The sequence below is a fragment of the Triturus cristatus genome, chromosome 1_1 (genome assembly GCF_964204655.1).
Source record: "Triturus cristatus chromosome 1_1, aTriCri1.1, whole genome shotgun sequence".
Lineage (NCBI taxonomy): Eukaryota > Metazoa > Chordata > Amphibia > Caudata > Salamandridae > Triturus > Triturus cristatus.
The window spans coordinates 77,439,514-77,462,259 of record NC_140579.1 but is presented as its reverse complement, the minus strand read 5'-3'; the positions used below and the strand labels follow the sequence as shown (position 1 = coordinate 77,462,259).

Here is a 22,746-nt window from a genome sequence, read left to right as displayed (position 1 = left end):
TTAGTTTGACTTTAATCCATCATGGGAAACTAGTGGGAGGCAGGATATGCCATCACATGCCCCACTGTCGGTCTATAACTTCAAACCAGTGGGTTCTTCAAATTGTCCAACAGGCTACTCCCTCCCCTCTGTGACTTCCACGCCCCCCCATGCCACCTACTGAGTAAAGACTGACAGAAGACCACTTCTCCTTTCTCCACCCGGAGTGACAGCTCTCCTGGTCAAGGGAGCCATAGAGAGGGTGCTGATGCCAGAAGTAGGCCATAGTTGTTATTCCCTCTATTTTTTGGTGCCCAAGAAGGACAGAGGCCCTTGTCCTATCCTAGGTCTGCACCCTCTCAACTTCTTCCTCAAGAAGTAGAAATTCAAAATGCTCACACTTGTTTAAGTCCTGTCTGTCGTGAACCCAGAAGACTGAATAGTAGCGTTGGACCTGCAGGATGCATACTTCCACATTCCCATCCTGTCTGCCAACAGACATTACCTGCAGTTCACAGTAGGCCATGAGCACTTCCAGTTTACCGTTTTTCCCGATGGCCTCACTAGCCCCCCCTCTGTTGTTCACCAAGGTGATGGCAGTGGTTGCAGCTCATCTACGGATATCAGGGGTGCTAGTCTTCCCCTATCTAGTCTACTGGCTGCTAAAGGCGGGCTCACCCCAGGCTTTCGTCTCCCACCTCCAGGCTGTCGTCTCCCACCTCCAGGCTGTCGTCTCCCACCTCCAGGCTAAGGCAAACCTCCTGAACTCGCTGGAGTTCACTATCAACATGAGGAAGTCACACCTGACTCCCTCTCAGACGCTCCCTTTCATCAGAGCTGTTCTAGACACAGTGCAGTTTGGTCTTATCCTTCCAAGCAGGAAAGTACAGGATATTCAGGCTATTATACCAATGTTTCAACCTCTATGCTGGATTTTGGTGAGACTGACTCTGAAGCTGCTGGACCTCATGGCCTCCTGCATCCTGCTTGTGACTCATGCTGGCACATGCCTGCTCTACAGTGGAACCTGAAGTCCCAGTGGGTGCACCATCAGGGGAATCTCTCCAAACTGGCCCAGACCTCAGAGGGAACTGCAAAAGACCTGCAGTGGTGAGTAACGAACAATGATTGGGTTTCCCTTCCCCAACCAGATCTGACAGTAGTGACAGATGTGTCACTCCTAGGATGGGGCAGCCATCTGGCAGAGGTGGAGATCAGAGGCCTGTGGTCTCCGGCGGAATCAGAGTTCTACATCAACCTTCTGTAACTCCAGGCGATCCGGCTGGCATTGAAAGCCTTTCTACCCTCCATCAAGAAAGGCTAGTACAGGTGTTCACAGATAACACCACCGCCATGTGGTACTGCAACAAAAAAGGCGGGATGGGGTCGTGGACCCTTTTTCAAGAGGCCCTGGTGATTCAACACATGGTGGGTTCTCGGAATGCCAGGATGGACAAACTCTGCCAAAGATGCCTAGTGGATCATGAATTGCGTCTCCATTCGGAGGTGGTGCAAGGTCTGTTTGAACAGTGGGGAGAGCCTTGGTTAGATTTGTTTGCCACAGCAGAGAACGTGCAATATCTGCAGTTCTGCGCACTGGAGTTTCTAAGGTGACTCTTGGTCAGAGACACTTTTCGTCTCGAGTGGAGCTCAGGCCTCCTGTATGCCTTTCTGCCCATACCACTACTGCCCAGAGTTCTCTAGAAGATTAGTAACAACCGAGCCCAAGTCATCCTTGTGGCTTCGGACTGGGTTAGAAGAGTTCGGTATCCAGAGCTGTTGAGCATGGCCATCGGCCCTCCGATCAGGCTGCCCCTTTGGGAGGATCTTGTGTCGTAGCAGCAGGGGAGGGTTCTCCACCTGAACCTGCCAGCACTCCACTTAAATGTGTTTATATTAAGCGACAACAGTTGACCGCTTTGGACCTTCCACCTGAAGTCTGTAACTTTATCTTGGTAGCCAGGCGTCCCTCTACCAAGACTGTATACACCTGCCGTTGTAACATATTTGTGGCATGGTGTCCAGAGAAACAGATTAATCTCCTCTCTGCTCCCCTCTCTCAGGTCCTTCTCTTTATTCTCTCTCTCTCCCATCAAGGTTCTGCTCTGGGCACCCTTAAGGAATATCACTCTGCTATTTTAGCCTTCACGCGGCTGCCTGATCAGCCATCCCTCTTCAAATTCCCTGTTGTTAACAGATTCTTGAAAGGGTTACAATACATGTTTCCTCCTTCACCCTTCATCATGGCTCAGTGGGACCTTAATCTTGTGCTCACTTTCCTCATGTGCGCTCCCTTTGAACCTTGGCGGGTGAGGGATCGCCTGGAAAAAAGTTTTTTTTCTTGCTAAGCGATCAAAATGGATTCCCCCTGTATCCTTTTCCCTTAGGGCACGTTTTATCATCAAAGCCTCCATATCTGAGCATCTATTCAGACAAACTGGTTCTGCGCACTAGGGGCTCTTTTGTACTGAAAGTAGTTACTCTATTTCATCTAGGCCAATCCATCACCTTGCCTACTTTTTACCCTCTACCACATCCCTCCAAAGAAGAGGAGCCACTTCACCATCTGGACCCAAAAAGAGTGTTGCAGTTCTACCTTGACCGCACAAAAGGTTCCCAGGCGAATGACCAACTCTTCGTGGGAGCAAAGAAGGAAATAGACTTGCAGAAACAGACCATATCCCGTTGAATCATGTTCTGCATTAAGCTCTGCAAAGCATTGGCTATCAAGCAAGCCCTGAGGGTTTGCGAGCTCATTGCACCAGAACAAAAGCTGCAACCACTACGTTAGCATGTGAAGTTCCAGACCTGTACATCTGCCAGGTTGCACATGTTCACCAAACACTACTACCTGGACAATCTGGTCTGTCAGAATGGGCACTTTGCCCATTAGGTCCTGCAGGGCCTTTTAATCTAAAACCTGTTACACAGACTCCCCTCCGGGGAGGTATTTCTTGGGCATCAAAGTGAGGAATCTGCTGCTAGAAGTCTTGATCAGATGAACAAGTTACTTACCTATCTGGTAGAGGCTATATCTAGCCACAGATTCCTTGTCGCCCCACCCATCCTCCCTACTCTGTGAGCTGATTCTAGGGTCAGTGTTATTCCCCTTTCAGAGCCCTTGTTTTCCTCACCAGTGGTCAGTGTTCTTCGTTGCTTCGCGTTCCTGGCGTGGGAAGTCATGAAAAGAAACTGACATCAGCGTGCTGGGGTGAGCACCTATATGGGCATTGCACATGTCCCTTTTGGCAGGGACAGCGCCACGCGGAGCTGATCAGCGTGCAGGAGTACTGTTTAAGAACATTTTCCAGATCTGGTCTGATGCATGGAGAAAATGCAAAGGTGATCAATCTGCAGCTAAGGCATTACTGAAGGTAATTAACTTGTTCTTTAATACCAGACCACAAACCATATAAAGTCCAAATAGCTTGTCAATTATGGACCAATCCATTTCTAGGTAGACAATTTCCTGTATCGCTGTGTTATCAGAAAACGAAAAGCCCCTGACAGGTATACTACTCTTTGAGGTATAGGGAAATGTAGAGATGGAAGAAGCATAGTTTGTGTATACAAAGTAGAGACGTGGGGAGATGTGTGTATACAGCGTGCTACTTATAGTACACAACAGTCCAATTTGTTATACGGTTCTTACTAATTAAGTAGGATTGTGTATCTGGACAACCTAAACATGAGAATATGAATAGCTGCTTCACACATAGGAAATGTTGAATTAATTCTTTGCTATCTCACAGTGCCCCATTTGAACACCTAACCTTTCCAGGGTACCAGATGGTATCAGCAACCTTGAACTTGACCACTCTCTTTGTTCCCAAGGAAAATCGTCTAAACAGTTCTATCTTTTCATTATTCACTTTTGCATGCCCAAGGTAAACACAAGAAAGATACAAATTGGGTCTTCAACCATTTATTGAAACAATTATATTCTTGTATACAAAGAGTGTGCTACAATCATTAGGCAGGAGAAGCAAAGCATTGTAAGCAGCATTACAAGAATGTTGAAAAAGATGAACAGTTCAACCATGATAACATTATTATGTGATTATATGATTAGAAGATTATACTCCTACCTAACACTACTTACACTATCTGGAGCATAGTGGGAGTGCCCTCGGCCAGATCCCTTGGGCTAGCTGAAACCCCCCCATACCAGAGTGTGATGTATAAGGAAGCTAACTCATCCTATATAGAACAGGATATCGTCCTTTGCAGATTGGAGGTTAGAGTCAGCAGGACTGCATTTCAGCCACAGCACGTCGACTACCAGGACAATCCCACCAGAGATGCTACTCTGCTAAATGTAATACAGAGGCTGGTAATATAATAAAAACACTGTTCCAATCGCACTGTGCCAAAGGTGTAGAGCTGATGCAATAGTGTTTATGGTGCCTTAGAGCTATCTCCAACCGGACAAACAAATACAAGGGCATCACATTCCATGTGCCTAGCCTTGGACAGAGTGTACAACCAACATGGTAATAATGCTTACTAAGAAATAAACAACATGTAGAATAGCTTCTCAGTACATTATAGTGTAAGTGTAAAACATGTAAAAAGTCACCATCAGAAAAAGATGTCAAGCTAAAAAGTGAAGCTAAAATGGAGACTTAGTGCAGACTCTGTTGTGCCCCACAAAAAATGATTCTGTTACAGTAGAGTCTGGATGCAGTAGCAAAGAATGACATTCAACAAATTCATTGTACAAGTGAATTTGTACAGATGTGGTAATTTCAATGTATACTCCGAGTTGTATAACCTGTCCTTTATTTCTCCTCCCTCTCGTGTTCAGGGACCAGTCAAATGTGAGGCGCATGCACACGGCGGTCAAATTGAATGAAGTTATTGTCAATAAGTCGCACGATGCCAAACTGGTCCTGCTGAATATGCCCGGGCCTCCCAAGAACCCCGACGGTGATGAGAATTGTATCCTTTTTCAGGTTTTTCAATCCAGTTTACAGATTAGTTAATTCTTTCATTCACTTTACTTCTTTTGTACTCTGTCTGCCAGTTGCCCCAGTAAAACCCCATAATGGTTTGTTTTAGTCTCTAGAACTAAGTAAACTCATAAGAAAACAAATGAGAGTGCTAGACACGCAGGAATATTTCCAAAATTCCATCACCTAAACTGAAATGTCCGGTTTCCATTAATACCCGTCACACAGATTCTCTGCTTACTGAAATATCAAAATGTGCCTGCCAACTTTTATCCATGCAGTAAGCACAAAGTAGTGCCTAAGTAAATATAGACGCTGAGCTGTCAGGGTTAGCATTGGAGCCGACAATAGGGCCACACACACTTATGACATCATTACCCAACTCTATTGTTAGATTGTTTTTGTCCGCCATTAGATTCTGACGTGATCCAGTGAGCTGCAGGTCTCGACAAGTTTGTCGGTTCCCGTCATGGCCTTGAGTCTGCTGACTTCCACCTTGTGCATACTCTATTTGATGCATCACTCTATACTTGCACGTCTGTTCCATCGGCTGGTTCCTTCAACAATCAGTGTCCAGGCCTCAGGGCCCTCTGGGCACTTTGGGCCAATGCATGCCCCAGCCTCCCTTCAGAAAAAGATGACTCTCTTAAGGTGTGTGAACGGACGACCTCCAGGAGATGACCCGAGGGTCACACTACATATCCCTGGGCCAACCTCCATGCTGTGTACAACTTGTGCCTATCGCCGGACCATAACAAAAGCCACTGCAACTGCTGTTCGACGTTCTGAAGCAAAAAGACTCTTCACGCGCCAAGATTCATGGTTGGCACACACCAGCTTGTCCTGGTCTATATTGGAGATGCCCGACATCTTTGGGGAAGCGTACCCCTGGCTGCGGAGAAAGAGGAAGAAGAGGAAATGAGCGAGTCAACCAAGCTCCCAGCCTGCCAGCCCAGCCATGAGTACATCCACTCTGATGACTCAGAGCCTGGCAAAGAGTTCCTCCAAAAGAGGAAGATGATACCACCAAGGATGCCCAATCCACCTAAGTGGGCTCTGGTCCACGTGTCAAGATAACACCACAAGTGAGTACTGTAGATGCCGAGCACTGCCCCTTGAGGGATCGGGCATCAAGCCCACTGCCAAAACTGCCACATCTTGAGGAGCACCACAGCACTGGTCGACACAGAAATAAGGCCACAGAGCCAAACCCCTCAAGCCTCAATCCGCCTCAATGCCGAGACTACCCATCTGCACCCATACACAAGCAACACTGATGACACAGACTTTCCGGCGCCGGCCTCAACTGCTGTTGAAGCTTTCCTCAGCCCCAAAGACACCCTTGCACCGAAACCCTCCTTGGTGTCAAAGCCGCCTCCAGCATCAAAAACACATTCCCTTGACGTCTGTGAACATCCCATGCTCAATAGGTTCCAGGAGGAGTGGACGTCAGACAGTGCAAAATCATCATTCAACTGCTCACTGGAAAGATTGCAGCCTCTGAGAAGCTTCTACCCCAAAAAGGCAAAGTTGCTCCCGAGGACACTCAACCACTGGAGGTTCATGGTCTTCCCAAAAGGCACAAGGGCAAATTGCGTCCTCATATTCCTTCTCCACCATCTCCTCCTACTCCTTCTCTACCCTCACCCAGTCCACCTCTTCCATCTTCACCTCCACATCCTACTCTACCTCATAGGTCACCAGACGTCTTATTCCAACACTAGCAGTCCAAACCCCTCTTCATCAGCCGATGGTTACACACTTATGTACCACGGTGCTTTCAGTCACCCTGAGGAGGACTACGATGTGGACCCAGATTTAGAATACATCCCTGTATCCCTCACTCCCCAATGACACTACGGCATATCATAGTGTCTTCAGTGTGCCGCCGCCTATCACAAGGTGGATCCCTACACCACCCAAGAGGATTTCATCTTGGAGACTCCTCCAAGACAGAGCACTCTTTACAATATTTCCCCATGCTAAAAGGGTTGGTCAAATCTGTTCCTAATATTTTTAAAGAGCCTATTTGGTCTATACCTTAGTCAGATTACACCTAACCCCTAATGCAGCATACATGCAAAACAGAGAACATTTGTCTCTTCAAAATCCCTCTTATCAAAGCCTTCATGGAAAGCCTCAAACGGGTCAATTCACCCATGGAACTCCCCACCCCTTCTTGGAACTTTAACATTGACCTTACAAGACTGATGGATCAACCCTTTGAGCCCATGAATTCATGCTCTCTTCAATTTCTCTCCTGGAAGGTGGCCTTCCTTTTTTCAATTACTTCACTTAGACACATCAGTGAGTTGCAAGTCCTCCCATTTAAAGATCCCTTCTTCCAAGTCCATAAGGATAAAGTAATTCTTAAAACCAATGCTAGGTTTTTGCCCAAGGTGACCTTTTCCTTCCACCTCAACCAATCTATTTAGCTCCCAGTCTTCTTCCCACAACCTGACTCAATAGCTGAAAGAGCACTCTACACTCAAGACATTGAATGTGCTCTTATGTATTACATTGATAACGCCAAACTTTTTCCTAAGGCACAGAAGATATGTGTAGCCTTCTCCAAACCCCATAAAGGGCATGCCATTTCAAAGCCAGGGATATCCAGGTGGATAGTCAAGTGTATCCAAACCTGTTGCGATCAAGCGAAAAAAAAGCTACCCTCCTGCCCACATTCCACCCACAAACAGGGTGATAATGTGGCTTTCCTTGAAAATATTTGCATAGCAGACATCTGTGAAGCTGACACTTAACCCACTCCTCAAAGTTTTACAAAACATTATTGTCTGGACGTGCTATCAACAGAACAAGCCAGAGTTGACCAGAACATTGTTTCAAACCTCTGCCCCATCCAATGGCTAACCTCAATTTACAGGAAGACATTTTTTTCAGTCTTTGCACGGCATGTGTAGTTACAGCCACACATTCTATCAACATAATATGTTACCCTGTAAGCGTCTGTTAGTTGCATGTAGTGCTGTACATTCACATGCGCCCACCCTCATTTCCGGGAGCCAGTGGTTAACGCAGAGTTTTTGATTTTTTCCCTCTAATCCGTTTCCTTCTGCTTGCATGGTCATTGTTCTGTTATATGCACACTACTCCTTATTTACACTTACCCTTTGGGCGAAAAACAATCTAACACTGGAGTCCGTGACCATGCGCATTTATTCCTAGAGGAGGAGTCACAGAGACCTTGTGACTCAAAAGACTTCTTTGAAGTAAAACAACTTGCAATGACCAAGCCCAGCACTAGATGGCAAGTGTTTGCACAGCATGTGAATCTACAGCACTAGATGCAACAAACAGATGCTTACAGGGTAAGTAACGTATTCCTTTTTGTTCAACTTTTTATTACTCCAAACCACGTCACGCCTAAGGTCGACTTGGTCATAGCTCACCAATCCTGCACTCATTCTCACAGCAGAGTAAGCAGTGGTGTTTAGCAGCTTGGAAGCCTTCCTTATCTCCTCTTGTTAGATTAAGATGCTACTAAATGGTTTACCTTAAGGATCCATCCCAGAAACAGCCCATTTTCAGAAGACAATGGCCAAGGTCTTTTTATAGACAGTTCCTCCTTTTTCTCTGCCCTCTGCCACATCTTCTTTCAACATTATAGCCCCAATGGCATCAAGCATGGATCCCAAGGCTGTTTTTGAACATAATACTCAATGCATTTAACAGTGAGACATGCCCGCAACTCACACAACTCCTGGTACTTTCTACAGCCAAGCTGACTTCTGGAGGGTACTTTGATGTCTATGGTGCTACATATGGGGGAGGTTAACAGAATTCCCTGAGGAAGGGAATTGAATTTGAAGGTTACTATATCCCCCCCATTCCAGTACAACCTATCTAACAGACTTACAACATGCTAGTGGGAAGATACTTTACACAAGTATTCAATCATTCATAGATTCTCATGCTTGAATATTCCCTGTCGTCAAGGTGGGAGTCCCACTGTAATTTTAGCAAGCCGTATAAAGGAAAAGCATAACTTAACACAGTTCAAAGTAGCGATACTGTCAACCAATTAACATCCATTGAAAACAACCAACCTCCAGCCAATCAGGAAGCAGCTCAGAATGCACCTGTCCCCTCTAGGACCACCATTCCTACTGCAAGTCAGGTGAAGGGGAGCTTCCCTGCGCTTTGCTGACTTTAACTTTCTCAGAAGTAGATTTTATCAACTTTTGTCTTCAACCTCAACTGACAAAACCTTTAGTCTAACATCACTTCAGTGTTAATTCTGACAGAATTATGACTGAAGTCTCTAAAAAGTTAGTTTTTAGGTCTTACGGTTGGTGTGGTAAGCTTAGGCTCCACTCTGATGACCCTCATAAGGAGTGCCTGTACTGTCTTCATAAAAAGCATAAGGCCAAGAACTGTAAGAACTGCTGTACTTTCTCTGCAAAAACTCTCATTGACAAAAAGGGTAGCTTACTGATTTGTCTCCAGAATATGAAAGGGAGAGAGGATCCATCCTGTGGAGATAGAGGTGAGGAAACTTCTAGATCTCTAAAAAAAAAAAACAGAAAAGAGATGGTTCCTCAGAAAGAGATTCTATTGATGAGCCCTTTTGGAAGGTCCTTAAGGGCCAAGAGAAATAGCTCACTGGGAGAAGTCCTGCCTTCGAAGAAGATTCTGCAGAAAAAGTCATCTTGTTCATCAAAACTTGAAAAATACAGGTCAGAGCCTCCCATTCTTTCATTTCAGGTTCCTTCTAAATCAGACTAAAAAAAGCATTGACAGACCCCTCGTCAACAAGACACGTCATCAAAGAAACCGTTGCTGAGGCCACCATCAAAGAAGGTGACATCTTCAACATCAACAACTACAGTAGCTTAGTCGTCAAGGATTTTGATGACGTCATCGACTGCAATACCTTCGACGCAGACAACACCATCGCCGACAGATGTCGATGGCATCTTTGCTAGCATCGTCCTGATTGCAGACTGACCTCCGTCCGTGGATATTAGATACCGCATCGACTATATTCTAGTGTGGGTAAATTGGTTTATCCCTTTGTGAATGTCTTTTGTGTCACTGTTTACAGTACCATCCAGGTCTTCAGCTTGTAGGAATAGACTATAGCTGCGTAAGTTACCCTGGTTCTCCGACACCGACATAAATTGGATCCTTTACCATACTACTTTTAGACGATTGAATTAATATACACTTCCTGCTGATCTAAATACTTATGGAATTACTATAGCCATTGCGGCTATCCTGGTCATCCTAAGCCTCTACAACTGGGATCCTTTACCGAACCATTAACAGACCATTGAATCTCATTACGTCTCCGGTATTTTTATAGCGCCTAGGTCCCCAGAATCCCCGTTCTGAAGAGACCCCGTACCACTTGAGGGTCGAAACGTCCCAGAGTTCTAGAAACATACTCTAGAACGAATGATTCAATCTGATATCCAAAGGACAGCCCTTTCATTCCAACAACCAATTATTCACTGTAGCTATTTCACTGTTTTGGTTATGGTCACTCCACTGGGGTCACATAAGTCACGTTCTAATATAAATTTGTATACAGTGTGAATACACAGCAGAAATCTATTTTTCTATTTTGCCGGATTGTTATTGCAAATAAAATACGCTCACTTCGGCTGAAGTGGGTGTAGCATAAGAACTGTTGTGTGTGGGTTAGTTTCTCCTGAGTCATATATGTTCCCTAGAATCAAAGAAATTATATTACTTAATTATAACAAATGATACACATATTGACTCTATCGTATGCTAATTTCATTTAAATCGCACAAGAAACTAACTCCTTGCTAAAATTTCATTTTTTTGATTTCTTGAGTTTCTTGTGAACAACTGTATTTTGGCTGCGTAGTACAACTTTGAAGCGCAAAAATACCATTGTCAAGGACACCATCTATGGGTTCCTTGATGAAGCAGTCTGGTATTATACTGTTACTCCAGTACTGGAACTTTCATAGATTCACATGCTTGAATCATTTCCCGTTGTTGAGATGGGAGTCCCCGGTACCATATAATAGTAATTTAATGGCCCCAAGCCCTTCAATTTTGCAACCTATCAGGCTGCTTTGCCTCCTTGAACACTCCTGGAGAAGCTCCAGTCCCTCAGATGTTCTACCACACATTGTGCTAGGGAGTCTCCACTGAGCTCTGCTCAGTTATTTCTTACTTGGATGCTTTCAAGAGAATATTTCCAATATTTTGGTACAGTGGAAGTATTTACCTTCTACCCTCAGTGTTTTCCTACATAAAAATCTGACTTCATTTAACCATCATGTCAGACAAGGAGAAGAAAAGTCTCTTCAGGGCCTGCAGTACCTGCAGTAAAATGAGATCACACTCTGAAGACCCACACCAAGACTGCATTCATTGCCTGTACCCAAATCATTCTATTAAGGACTGTTCGGTATGTCGCACCTTTTCAACCAAAACTTTGAAGGATAGAGAAGGACGCTTACTTATCTGGCTTCAAAAATACAAAACTAGAAAGGAGCTACAATCACTACATTGTCTCCCACCTCCTCCTCCTTGACGACGACATTGTTGGCGACGGCATCTATGATGACCGTCAATGCTGAAGATTTCCCTGATTTTATCATTGACGACACTGTCTTCGGCTCCTCCGTCAACTCCGATAACCCTGCCGACGACTGCGATACCAGCGACGATTACACCACCGACTGCAAATAAGATGTTAGCGCCACCATAGATAGAAAAAAATGGCAAAACATCAAAGAACAAAGTTTTTGACCCCTGAAAACACCTCTCCAAGCAAAGTGACAATCCTAATTCAAGCTCATCTCTTGGAGGAAGAAGACTCTGATGATGACGGGTCCTTTGGTGTCACACGCAGTCCCTCTGAGTTGCATGTGAAATGCCAAGAAGAAGAGGAGGTCTGTGATGATGAATATGAACAGCACTATTTTCTTCCCATGACCAGTATCAGCAGCCATTCAAGGAGGACATGGTTTGTCTACCTGGTTCTCTGGTTTCTGACTTGCAGTTTGTGCTTTCGGATTATAGGAAGCAATTTCCATCTAATACAGCTACGGCGCCACAGGTATCCACGCCTACCAGATCATGCGCTGCTCAGCGATCCACTCCAGCACAAACTACATCATTGCCTGTCTCAGTAAAGCATACACCACAGGCAGCCATACTCCATGATCCAGATACAGCTGAAGATGAGTGAGAGGAAGGAGAGCTTTTGCGACTCCCACACCTACGCAATCATCTCCATCACCCACCTGAGTGGGTTTGCCACTGGAAGATATTGGGGGTTTTCATAATTTGTTGAAAAGGGCAGCTAAACATTTTGCACTCCCTATTCCCACCAAGCTGATGGACTGTTTTTTATGATTTTAAGGAGCCTTTCCAGAAAAGTGTGAGGTTCATGCCCATTGCCAGCTATATTTGGGAGGAGGGCTTAAAAGTAATGAAAAATCCAGCTACAGTCACAGCGTTTCTTCCATGCCTTGATAAGAAATATAAAGCCCCAGAGGATGCTTGGCTTGTCTAACTAGCCATCCAAAGCCAGACAAAGTAATTACGTAAGCAGCCCAATAAAGATCAAAGAACCCCTCCATTCCGATCTCTGCGGCTCTGGACAAGGAGGGCAGATGCTTGTATAAAATCTGCAAACTTTTTTCATCAATGTCAGGGCTGACAGAGCGGCAAATTCTCTGGCTGTTTCGGGAAGATATGATTGCCAGCAGCAGGCTGACATCAGCCTATATGTAGGTTAACTTCCAGAAGACACGAAATTGGAAGCAAAAAAGATGTTGTAAGAGGGAGAGCACACATCAGCATAGATCATAGAATGTGTCATGGATATAGCCACCACTGCATTTAGGCAACTTTCAGGTTCTGCTTTTCTCAGCAGACAAGGCTTGCTCAAAGCTACTTCCTTTAGGCCTGAAGTAAAAAATAAAATGTAGATCTTCCCTTTGATGGAGAATCCTAGTTCGGCAAGCATGTTGATGAAGCCATCCTTGCAACAAAGACTGACACAGAGACAGCTAAATTGTGAGGGATTCTTGAGTTCAAGAAGATGCCCTTTTGTGGGGGCCAGAGAAAGAGGTATGCCATCATATAGGGGAGGTTATCAGCAATACTGATATCCCTCCTACACATCTACCTCCCAGCTGTTTTGTCTACTATATTCCCAGAGACAACCACCTCAAGTGGCCTACAGCAGACCTGCACCTAGAGGAATAGCAACACATCAGGTAAAAGATGCTGGTCTTACCCAATGACCTGTCACAAGATCCGGGTACCCCTATCTTCTCACCATTCAGACTAGAAGGATATCCCAGTTCAATACATTGGCAAGAAATAACATCGGACCAATGGGTCCTAGACCTTGTTCAATTTGGCCACACCCTAGAATTCGTCTAGAACCCACTATTAAACCCACTGCACTCCTCCATTCCCAAACATTTACAACTGCTCGAGACCATGTTTAGGAAGGGAAAGATAGAGAGGGTCACTCTTTCGCAACAAGGGAAGGGATTCTATTTCAGTTTCTTCCCGATTCGCAAAAATTGTTAGTAATGGCAGTCTATCCTCGACCTCTGAGATCTCAACACATCTCAAATCTCAAAAAACAATCATCCCTTATGGTGACATAGCAAGATATTCTCCATCTAAACAACTCTCTACCTGCAGAATGCATATTTTCAAGTCTCCGTCCTTCCTTCCCAAAGGAGATTTCTAAGGTTCACAGTAGCAGTCAGCCACTACCAGTTCAAGATTTTTCCTTTTGGTCTGAAATCAGCCCCCAGGATATTTACAAAGTGTCTTGCTCCTGTAGCAGCCTTCCTAAGGAAACAAAAACACCAGGTGTTCTCATACTTATATGACTGGCTCTTCAAGGCGCATTTAAGTCAAGCAACACAAAAATCAACAAACGCTTGCATTGCCCTGTTCAACGAGCCAGGTCGCAATCTGAATTGGAAAAAGCAAGGCCCACAACCATCAAGGACTGTAACCATTTTTGGGAGCAACACGAGGACTATAACCAACAAAGCTTGCCCCACATCAGAAAGACATGTAAAGCTTATAACATTAGAAAAGTCTATTCTGAAAAAAGAGTCTCTTTAAGTACTCATCTACAAGTCAATATTGGGGATGATGTCATCAGGCATTCCTCTACTTCTGTTCTGCCGGTTAAGGATGCAACCCCTCCAGGTAGAAACCTCCAATGGGTACAAGCGACAGGTTTGTTCAACAATATCATCAAGTCACTCATGCCGTGGGGGGCGGAGCTTGTCTGGCTCAAAGATAGCCGTGGCTTAGAGCAGCTCCATAAGCCCATTAATATATCACTAATAACCCTGCTTCTCCTAGTGCTAAATCCTCAATTTTGCCCCCAGCCAGGGAGTGCTGACTACTGAAGGAGACGAATGCCGCCGGATTTGTGACCGAAAGCACGGGCGGGAGAGTAGAGAGTGCAAACGCGACTCCTGGCCTAGTGGGAGACGACGGGCCAAGAAGGTCCCATTACGGGCTCTCGCTCTGGAGCGGTCCTACAGAAGGTTTTACTGGGAGTAGGTAGCGCCCCCATTGTTTTATGTCCAGCCCGGGAGGACCCGTACGTAAGCGGTCCCCTGGAGAAAGTGCCTTTGGTGTTCCTGGAGGCTGCCGGGTGGAAAAAGGAGGTGACCGGCGGATCGGGACCCGCGCTTCTGAGCCGGAGTGTGGAGGCACTTCTGGAACAACACAGGCTGCGCTCGCAATCTGAGGCGGCCCCGACTAGGAGACACCTTGAGCCTCAGGCTGCCCCTCCCTGTGGCTCGGCACGCATCGAGGGATCTGCGGCAAGACACCCAGCAGAAGCCCTGGGGGTCTGATGAGTTGTTGCTGCACGGACCTGGGAGGATCGTGAATGGGTCACACTCCGACCGGCCAGACTTTTAAGGTAGGGGGAAGCTGCGGGAGGGAGGAGGCGGGTGGCGAGTCTTCACGTAGCCTGATGGCTCCGCAGCCTTCCGGCCACTTGTGACGCCCTCCCCCTGATCAAAGTGAAGACTGGCAACTTTGAAAACTCCGTCAGGCCTAAAATGGCGCTGCGTGCCTTTGTGTGTCAACCAGATGCAGTGAGGGCCTTTACCTGCAAGGCATGTGAGAGGGAGCAGAAGCCTGAAGTTCAGCTCACTGCCCCCTCACTGAAACCAAAGAAGGTCTAAGGGGGCCCCTTCCGAGGACTGCCAGACCCAAATAGCCTATTGTCCTTTATTACCTCAAGGGCCACTGAGGAGTGAGCTTGTGGAGACCGCACACATGCTGGAGTGATAAGTGCGGAACCTGCACTGCAAAGAGTTGGCTGTTCCTCTGCTGACTGGGGAGGGGGAAGATAGAGTGGTCGCCGCATCCCTTCACCTGCTGCCTCGACCTGGGGCCTTGCAGGTCAGGCTAGACGGAGGTCTGGGTACTAGCGTGCAGCGGCGTTGTTGCTTGTAACCTAGTGGCATACCAAGTGGAGACTTGCTGGGGGGAGGGGAGACACCCTCCCTACGAACCTACGGCCTTGCGCACCCTCAACATGGGAAAAACAGAAAAGTACCAATCTAAGTTACAATTCTAACCACGAAAAACTCCAAGGCAGAGAGACGCAGAAAAAAACGCTTCGGAATTTTGTTTTGAGGTGGGTGACTCGGCTGCTGATATGGATCTAAAGCAAATACTTTCCGCTATGCAGCGAAGCCTAACCAAGATAGGTGGGAAGAGATAGACGCTCTCGCATTTCGGATGGATTGGATGTCCGAGCGCCTAGACAAACATACGGAAAGGCTAGACACTGGAGAAAAGGGTATCAGATGCGGAAGATGCTCTGAATTCCAACCTGCTCTCAACCATGAAAATGGATAAGCTACTGCTCAATGTGCAAGCTACGGCAGAGGACTTGGAGGCGCGCTCTTGAAGAAATAATGTACACATAGTTGGCATTTCGGAATCCGCAAGTATCCAGAATATGTAACTGTTTGTGGAGAAATTGTTAGTAACTCTGCTAGGTAGAGATACATTATCGGACATTTTCATCATAGAGCGGGCACACCGATCCCTGGCCCCTAGACCGATCCCGGGTGCTCCCCAGTGCCCCATCATTTTGAGAGTACTCAATTATAGAGATAGGGATGCGGCCCTTCAGAACGCTAGAGAACTTCGAACCTTGAGGTACGAGATATGGACTTATCCATGTACCCAGACTTTACCGATCAGGTGCAAGAGGCGCGGCGCCAGTTCCTGCCGGTGAAGCGTCGACTTTGGGAACTTAATCAAGAGTACAACATGGTATACCCGGCGAAACTGAGGATATACACGTCTTTGCTGAAACCAAGCATGCTCTGCAATTTTTTTTAAAAAAGAGACCGTGAAAGCCATCGTGAAGTATCCCCAAGGTCTCAGGAGAAGCGGGACGGTGCCTCCCTGGACCCAGAGGAACAATGAGACAGGCTGCTAGCTGCACTGGAAGGGACAGGATATGAGCTTCATGTGGCTCTCTACACGAGAAAGGGGAGGATAGATATGGCCAGGATGGGGTATGTCTAAACTAAATTGGAGAATTCAGACACTGATAACGCTCAAGAACAAACGTGGAGGCCGTGACCTGGTCCTCTTCTATCTCCTTCACTGTCTACGACTCCCCAAAGCTGATGGAGGAAACTCGCACTTGCAGCTACCAATAACTGCGGCTCACTGCTCAGTTTTCAGGTCCGCACACTAAAAAGAGGCACTAGCTGGATTCTCCACTAGCCGCACGGACATATATGATTGTGCACTGGAAACGCAGATACATGGGAAGATGTGGTAATGGGGAGTGATTTAATGACATGGTGGAGGGCGGTGGTGTATGTTTAATCATTTGGAGAAGCATAAATGTTATTTTAGTTAAGGGCTGGACTGGTGGTAAACAAACTAGACTGCCGGCAACATCTGCCCCTGTGTGTATTACACCAGGATATCAATGTTATTGGTTGTTTCGCCACAGTGGCGTGTTTAGGTTTTATAGGGTTGGAGGGATTCTCTTCGATAATGCTAGGTTGGGGTTGGCATAGAGTGGGAGGGGGGAGGGTTTGGGTGCACGTCATAATCTTACACAGAGTTGCGTACTCTGAATATTCGGACAGAGAAGAACACTACACAGATGGCAGACACTTATACAGGTAAAAACAATTCGCGGCTGAAAACTCAAGAAAGCTGAGGAAAAAGATGAGGCTCTAGATGTGGACGTTCAAGGTCTTAATGACCATAGAAAACTACGTAACGTAAAGTGGTGGCCTCCTTCAAGCAACATCAGGTTGATGTGACGATTCAGGAAACACACTTAGCCCCCATCCCCCCCCACAAATGCGATGTTGTCCGCGAGGTGCTTGCAGGGGCAGTTACGCGTTGCAGGCTTCACCTCACATGCTAGGGGTGTCCTTACATGGGTTAATCCTAAATCAGACCTCACATTCCTAGACGCTGATGTGGATCCCAATGGTAGATTTGTTGTCACGCGATGCCGCAAAGGGGGTTCAGTGCAATGCTAGTTAACATATACAGAACCAACCATGACGATTCGCAATTTTACCACCCACTAGCGGGCCCGCCTGATAAAAAGTAGCGACCTACCACTAATGGTAGGGGACTTCAATTGTATATTAGACCCAACATGTGACGGATCCAAGGGTCAACCCAGGCAGCCATCTGCAACGGCAGTAGCAATTAAAGACATTATGGACCAATTGGGTTTGGTTGACGTATGGAAGCAGCCCGCCAGTTACTCCCCAGGGTTCACTCACTACTCAGCACCTCACAACACACATATCAGAATTGATTATTGGCTGACATCCAGGAATCTCCTCCTCCAGATTGAGTCCTATATCCCCCTTCCAAGAACCTCTTCTGATCATGCCCCCATTCAGCTCCACCTAGAAATGACAACAGAGCACTTTGCCCCTTTTACATGGAGGTTCCCTCCCTTTTCCCTGCTGGACCCGGTTTTCCACGCGGAAATTGCCACATCCATAGAGTCCGATTTAGAGACTAATATAGAGTCAGTTGACTCATTACTGACAGTATTGGAAGCCTTCAAGGTGTATATAAGAGGGGAGGCCATCTCAAAACACACTGGGGTCTTATGTTCTATCTGAAACAGACTTGCAAGACTAGAGACAGAAATAGCGCAGTTAGTGAGGGAACACCAGTGGACTGGGGATAGGACGAGACTAGATGGGATTAAACGAACACTCAAGAAGTATCATGACACCGCAGACAGTGAAATCAAGCATCTAGGTAAATACGCTACTGCGAGGGTGTATGGTGAGGGTGAGAGGCTGGGGGCTATACTAGTGAACCTTCAGCACCCTAAGAGGGACAATAACACTGTGGTGGAAATACAGAACAAACAGGGTGTTCTGGTCCGCGACTCGAAGGGATTGCGGACAGGACTAAGATAATACAAGATGTTGCTGCCATTGAAGATTAGCGCACATCAAGATGGCATGGCTCGCTGATGAGCATAGAGAGCTCCACTGGAACCCAGAGACAAAAGAGTTGCGCTGTTGTCTATGCGATCAGGTTCAGCACCAGGCGCTGATGGCCTTACTGTGGCCTTCTACAAAGCTTACCTAGACCTGATCATGCCCCAACTACTTACATTATTTGAGGAGATGGTAACGCAGAAAAAGATGCCTCTGTCGATGAGAGAGAAATGCAATAATCGTCATTATACTAAAGTCAGGAAAAACCCCGGCAAATTGTTCATCTTACAGGCCATTATCCCTCCTAAAGGTGGACACAAACCTCTTTGCTACAATTCTTGCTAACTGCATAGCTCCCCTTGTCCTGATCCGCAGAGCAGGCAGGATTTGCTCCAGGCTGCAATTTAATCCTTAACCTCAGAACTGCCTTTGGCGCAATCCAACACATAAACCCGGAAACCAAAGCGGTTGCTGTGTTTTTAGACGCTGAGAAAGCGTTCAATTCGGTGGAATGGCCATTCATGGAGGCAGTACTACGGCATATCGGAGTTGGCGAGGTCTTTCTACAGTTAGTCCAGGTATTATATGAGGCAGGAGTGGCGAGGATCAGGTTGGTGAATAGAGTCACTGCACCAATTCCCATCTCTAGAGGCACTCGCCAGGGTTGCCCTCTTTCCCCTTTATTGTATGCTCTGGTTGCGGAGCCCCTACTCTGTGCATTGAGGGAATATCACGGACAGAGAGGCGTTCGCTTCCCCAGTTATCAGCTAATTGTGTAAGCATTTGCCAACGATATGCAACTATATGTGAGGGAGCCGGAGACCCACCGTACCCCGGTCCTCACAGAGGTGATCAGGTTCGGACAATTGTCTGGTTTAAAGAAAAACTGGACCAAATCTCTAATATTTCCTCTAACCCCTGCGACAGTCCTTGTTCAACTGGAATTTCCTCTATAATGGACCACAGAATCGGTCCGCTTCTTGGGGATACAAATCCACACTGACTCTGGGGTAGTCATGACGGATAACTATGGTAAAGCTGTGGGGAAGCTTGAGGAACATACCCATGCTCCTCCTGGCACACATATTCACCAAACTCAGGTCACTCATAATTAAGCTAGCCTGGGCGGGTAAGCAACCCCGGGTCAAGTGGGAAACACTTACACTTCCGTATTCCATGGGGGGACTCAACACACCTGATTTGGAATTATATTACAGGGTAGTACTTAGCTCACATGTTCATACGTGGCTGCAGGGCCCACAGAACCTCCCACATCTACACATAGAGAGAGTGGCTGCAAACCGGAACACATTGCCGCAAGTTATATTCAACACTCCTTCCCGCACACACAGCATATTAGACTCCCTCAACGCTACTATCCATGCATGGCGAAACTTAATTTATAGGAAAGCAGGAGCGCTTATGTTCTCACCCAGAATCCCAATAGAATTGTGCACCTGGCTTCCGACGGGGATAGATAAGGAAGTATCCAAAGCCTTGAAAAGAGTGGGTATTGAGGTAGTAGGTGACTTGTTCCAGGATGGCGAACTGCGTGAGTGGGAAGATGTCTCTGGAGAGGGAAAAGTGCATTAGCCACGAGAGCAATACCAGTTTTTTTAGAGTTAAACATGCAATGCAAAGTCTGCTAGGTGATGGATGGCATGCTACAACCAGAAGAGATGGTAGTCCACACCTATGCTATACGTACCCCATCCTCATCTAAGCTAATCTCTACAATATATAGTATTACACCAAAAAAATAGAAGGCCACTACTCTCTAAACCACAGCTGCATTGTCAAAAAGATTTAGCCAGAGTAATAGATGATGACACCTTGTGATACTGCTGTGAGGTCACTAAGCGAATCTCCCTGAATAGCAGGCACCGCCTCATTCATGTTAAATATGTCAATGGGATACACTATACCCCAGCTAGGCTGCATAGATACGGTCTGAGGGATTCTGCTGCCTGTCATCGTTGCTCGGAGACGGAAGCCACAGTCATACATGTAGCTTGGCACTGCCCCAGAATATCGCAGTTTTGTGAAAAGCTTTTTCAGACACTCTCTGGTATCACCGGTCTTTCACTCGCACTTGACTCGTTCTTGGCGTTATTGGGCTATAATAAGGGAGTAGGCAGGGAAGAGCGATGGCTAGTTGCAATAGGTCTATTGTTGGCCAAAAGAAGGGTGGCAATGCGCTGGGCTTGAGGCCCGGCCCCTACTATAGAGGAGTGGTTCAAGGACATGGTATACTGTAATACCTAGGCGGACACTTATAGTGAACTCCTCCTCTCACAGAGCAGACCCAAATCCTATTGGGGACTGTTCCAGCAATACCTGGTGGGCCAAGAATCGGGGGAGCCTGGTGGAAGAGGGGAAGATGAACCCAGTGTGCATCTCACCATTATGGGGGCGGGGAAATAACATGTATAATCCTAGGACAGTGTCAAACTGATTGTTTGCCATTTTGTGCTCAGAGCAATGAGAATCGTAGCTGTGATGAAAAGGCTATTGCTTATTTGGATTGTGCTGTTTCATCTGTACTAGAGTACGCAACCGATGTGTTTAAAACTGCAGTTTTTTTTCCTTTCCTTTGTGTTTTTTGTTGTTCTTTTCTTTTGTAAAAGAAGGCTAATTGAATTGGTGTTATGTTGTTTGAAAACTAATAAATACAATCTAAAAAATAAATTTTTTAAAAAGTCACTCAAGCCATGGTCAAAACCTTAGCTTGGTGGACACAGCAGACACAACTGTCAGGCGGCCTTTCATTCCTAGCTCAACCCTCTCCGTTGGTCATTACCACTGGTGCTTCCTTGGATGGATGGGAGCATCCCTTCAAGACCTATAGTTCAGCTGCAAGTGGCAGAAGCCTCATCAGCGTTTTCACATCAGTCTGCTCGAGCTCAAGGCAGGACATCTGGCCTTGCTGGCTTTCCTCCCCAAGATAAAGAAATCATAGGTTCTCATACAAACGGACGGTACAACAATATACTATATAAACAAACAAGGGGGTATGAGATCACTTCCCCTCTCTCGAGAGTCACAAGTCATCTGGAATTGGGCCATCCGAAATGGGTTGCATCTACAAGCGGAGCATGTCCCAGGAAAGCAAAATAAGATGGCAGACAGTCTCAGCAACCTGAGCGGGAACTAGATTAAGAAAAAGTCAACCACATATTCTCACAGTGGGTAAAACCCAGTCTCAACCGCTTGGTGAACCCTCAGAACACCAAATGCTGACTCTTTGCAAGATGGCATCACCATCCGGGATCATGGGGAAATGCATTTTCGATGGCATGGTCTGGAATCTTTGCTTGCACCTTTCCGCCCATTCCACTGATTCCAAAGGTTCCCACAATGATGAAGATCGAACCTTGCAGGTTGATACAGATAGCCCCAACATTGGTTTACATAACTCCGCCTGCTGTTGGAGAAATCTCACATCCGATTGAAGGTCTCGCCTTCTCTGCCTACGATAAGCGAGGGTTAAGTCCCGCACCCATATCCTAAGTCTCTTCACTTATTGGCTTGGCTCCTGAGCAGAATGAATTTGCCCATCTGACTATCCCTCCTGAATGTAGGGAGATTCTTTCCAAGGCCAGAGCGGACAGTATTAACAAAACCTATTCTCACAAGTGGAAGAGATTTTGTTTATGGTGTCAACAAGAGCAGATACATCCCCTGTCCTCCTCACCTGAACATATATAAACATACCTATAGCAATTGGCACTATCTGAAAGAAACACGTTAGTTATAGATTCCTTACCTTAAAATTACCCCCAGGTGTCAGAACGGAATTTATTTTTGCCTGCAGTACCTCTGCGCATCGGAAGGTGGCGTCTGGCATCGTGGTCGCTGGGATGACGTCGCGGCAGCTACTTAGACGCCGCCCTCGGGCTCTGACGTCAGTTCTTTCTTTTTCCGCACCAGCCAGCGCAGATCCGGGAAGAGCGGTACCTCAGTCATTTTTTGACTAACTTTTTCTCGACTTTTGTCGACTTCTTTTTTCGAGTCTTCGTCTCCGAAAAGGCGCACAAGGGATGCCCAGTTTCAAGGCCTGCGGTTCCTGTCATTGCATGATGTCGGTGACGGATCCGCATCTCGTATGTCTTTTTTGCCTGGAGCGCGTCCACGACCCCAAGTCGTGCTCCGACTGCCAGTCGATGGCGCCAAAGGCTTTGCGGGAGCGATCCCGAAAGCTGCTTGAACACTGACAGTCCGCTCCGTCCGTGCCTTTCGAGGTCCCGGTCGAGAGGGAGGTCGAGGGACCGGTCGCGAATCCACCACCATTCGGGTTCAAAATCATCGAAGTCTTTGCACTCTGGGTCGGGTAAGTCGAAGCATAG

General features: G+C 46.6%; 1 protein-coding gene across 1 annotated transcript in view; it reads left to right on the top strand.

Moving 5' to 3' along the window:
• LOC146869489 (solute carrier family 12 member 6-like) overlaps window positions 1-22,746 on the top strand; it is a 95,048-nt gene that overhangs the window by 59,558 nt on the left and 12,744 nt on the right. The window contains exon 3 of the mRNA XM_085599919.1: window positions 4,787-4,920. Within this exon, the coding sequence (XP_085456045.1) occupies window positions 4,787-4,920 (134 nt within the window). The remainder of the gene's footprint in view (window positions 1-4,786; window positions 4,921-22,746) is intronic.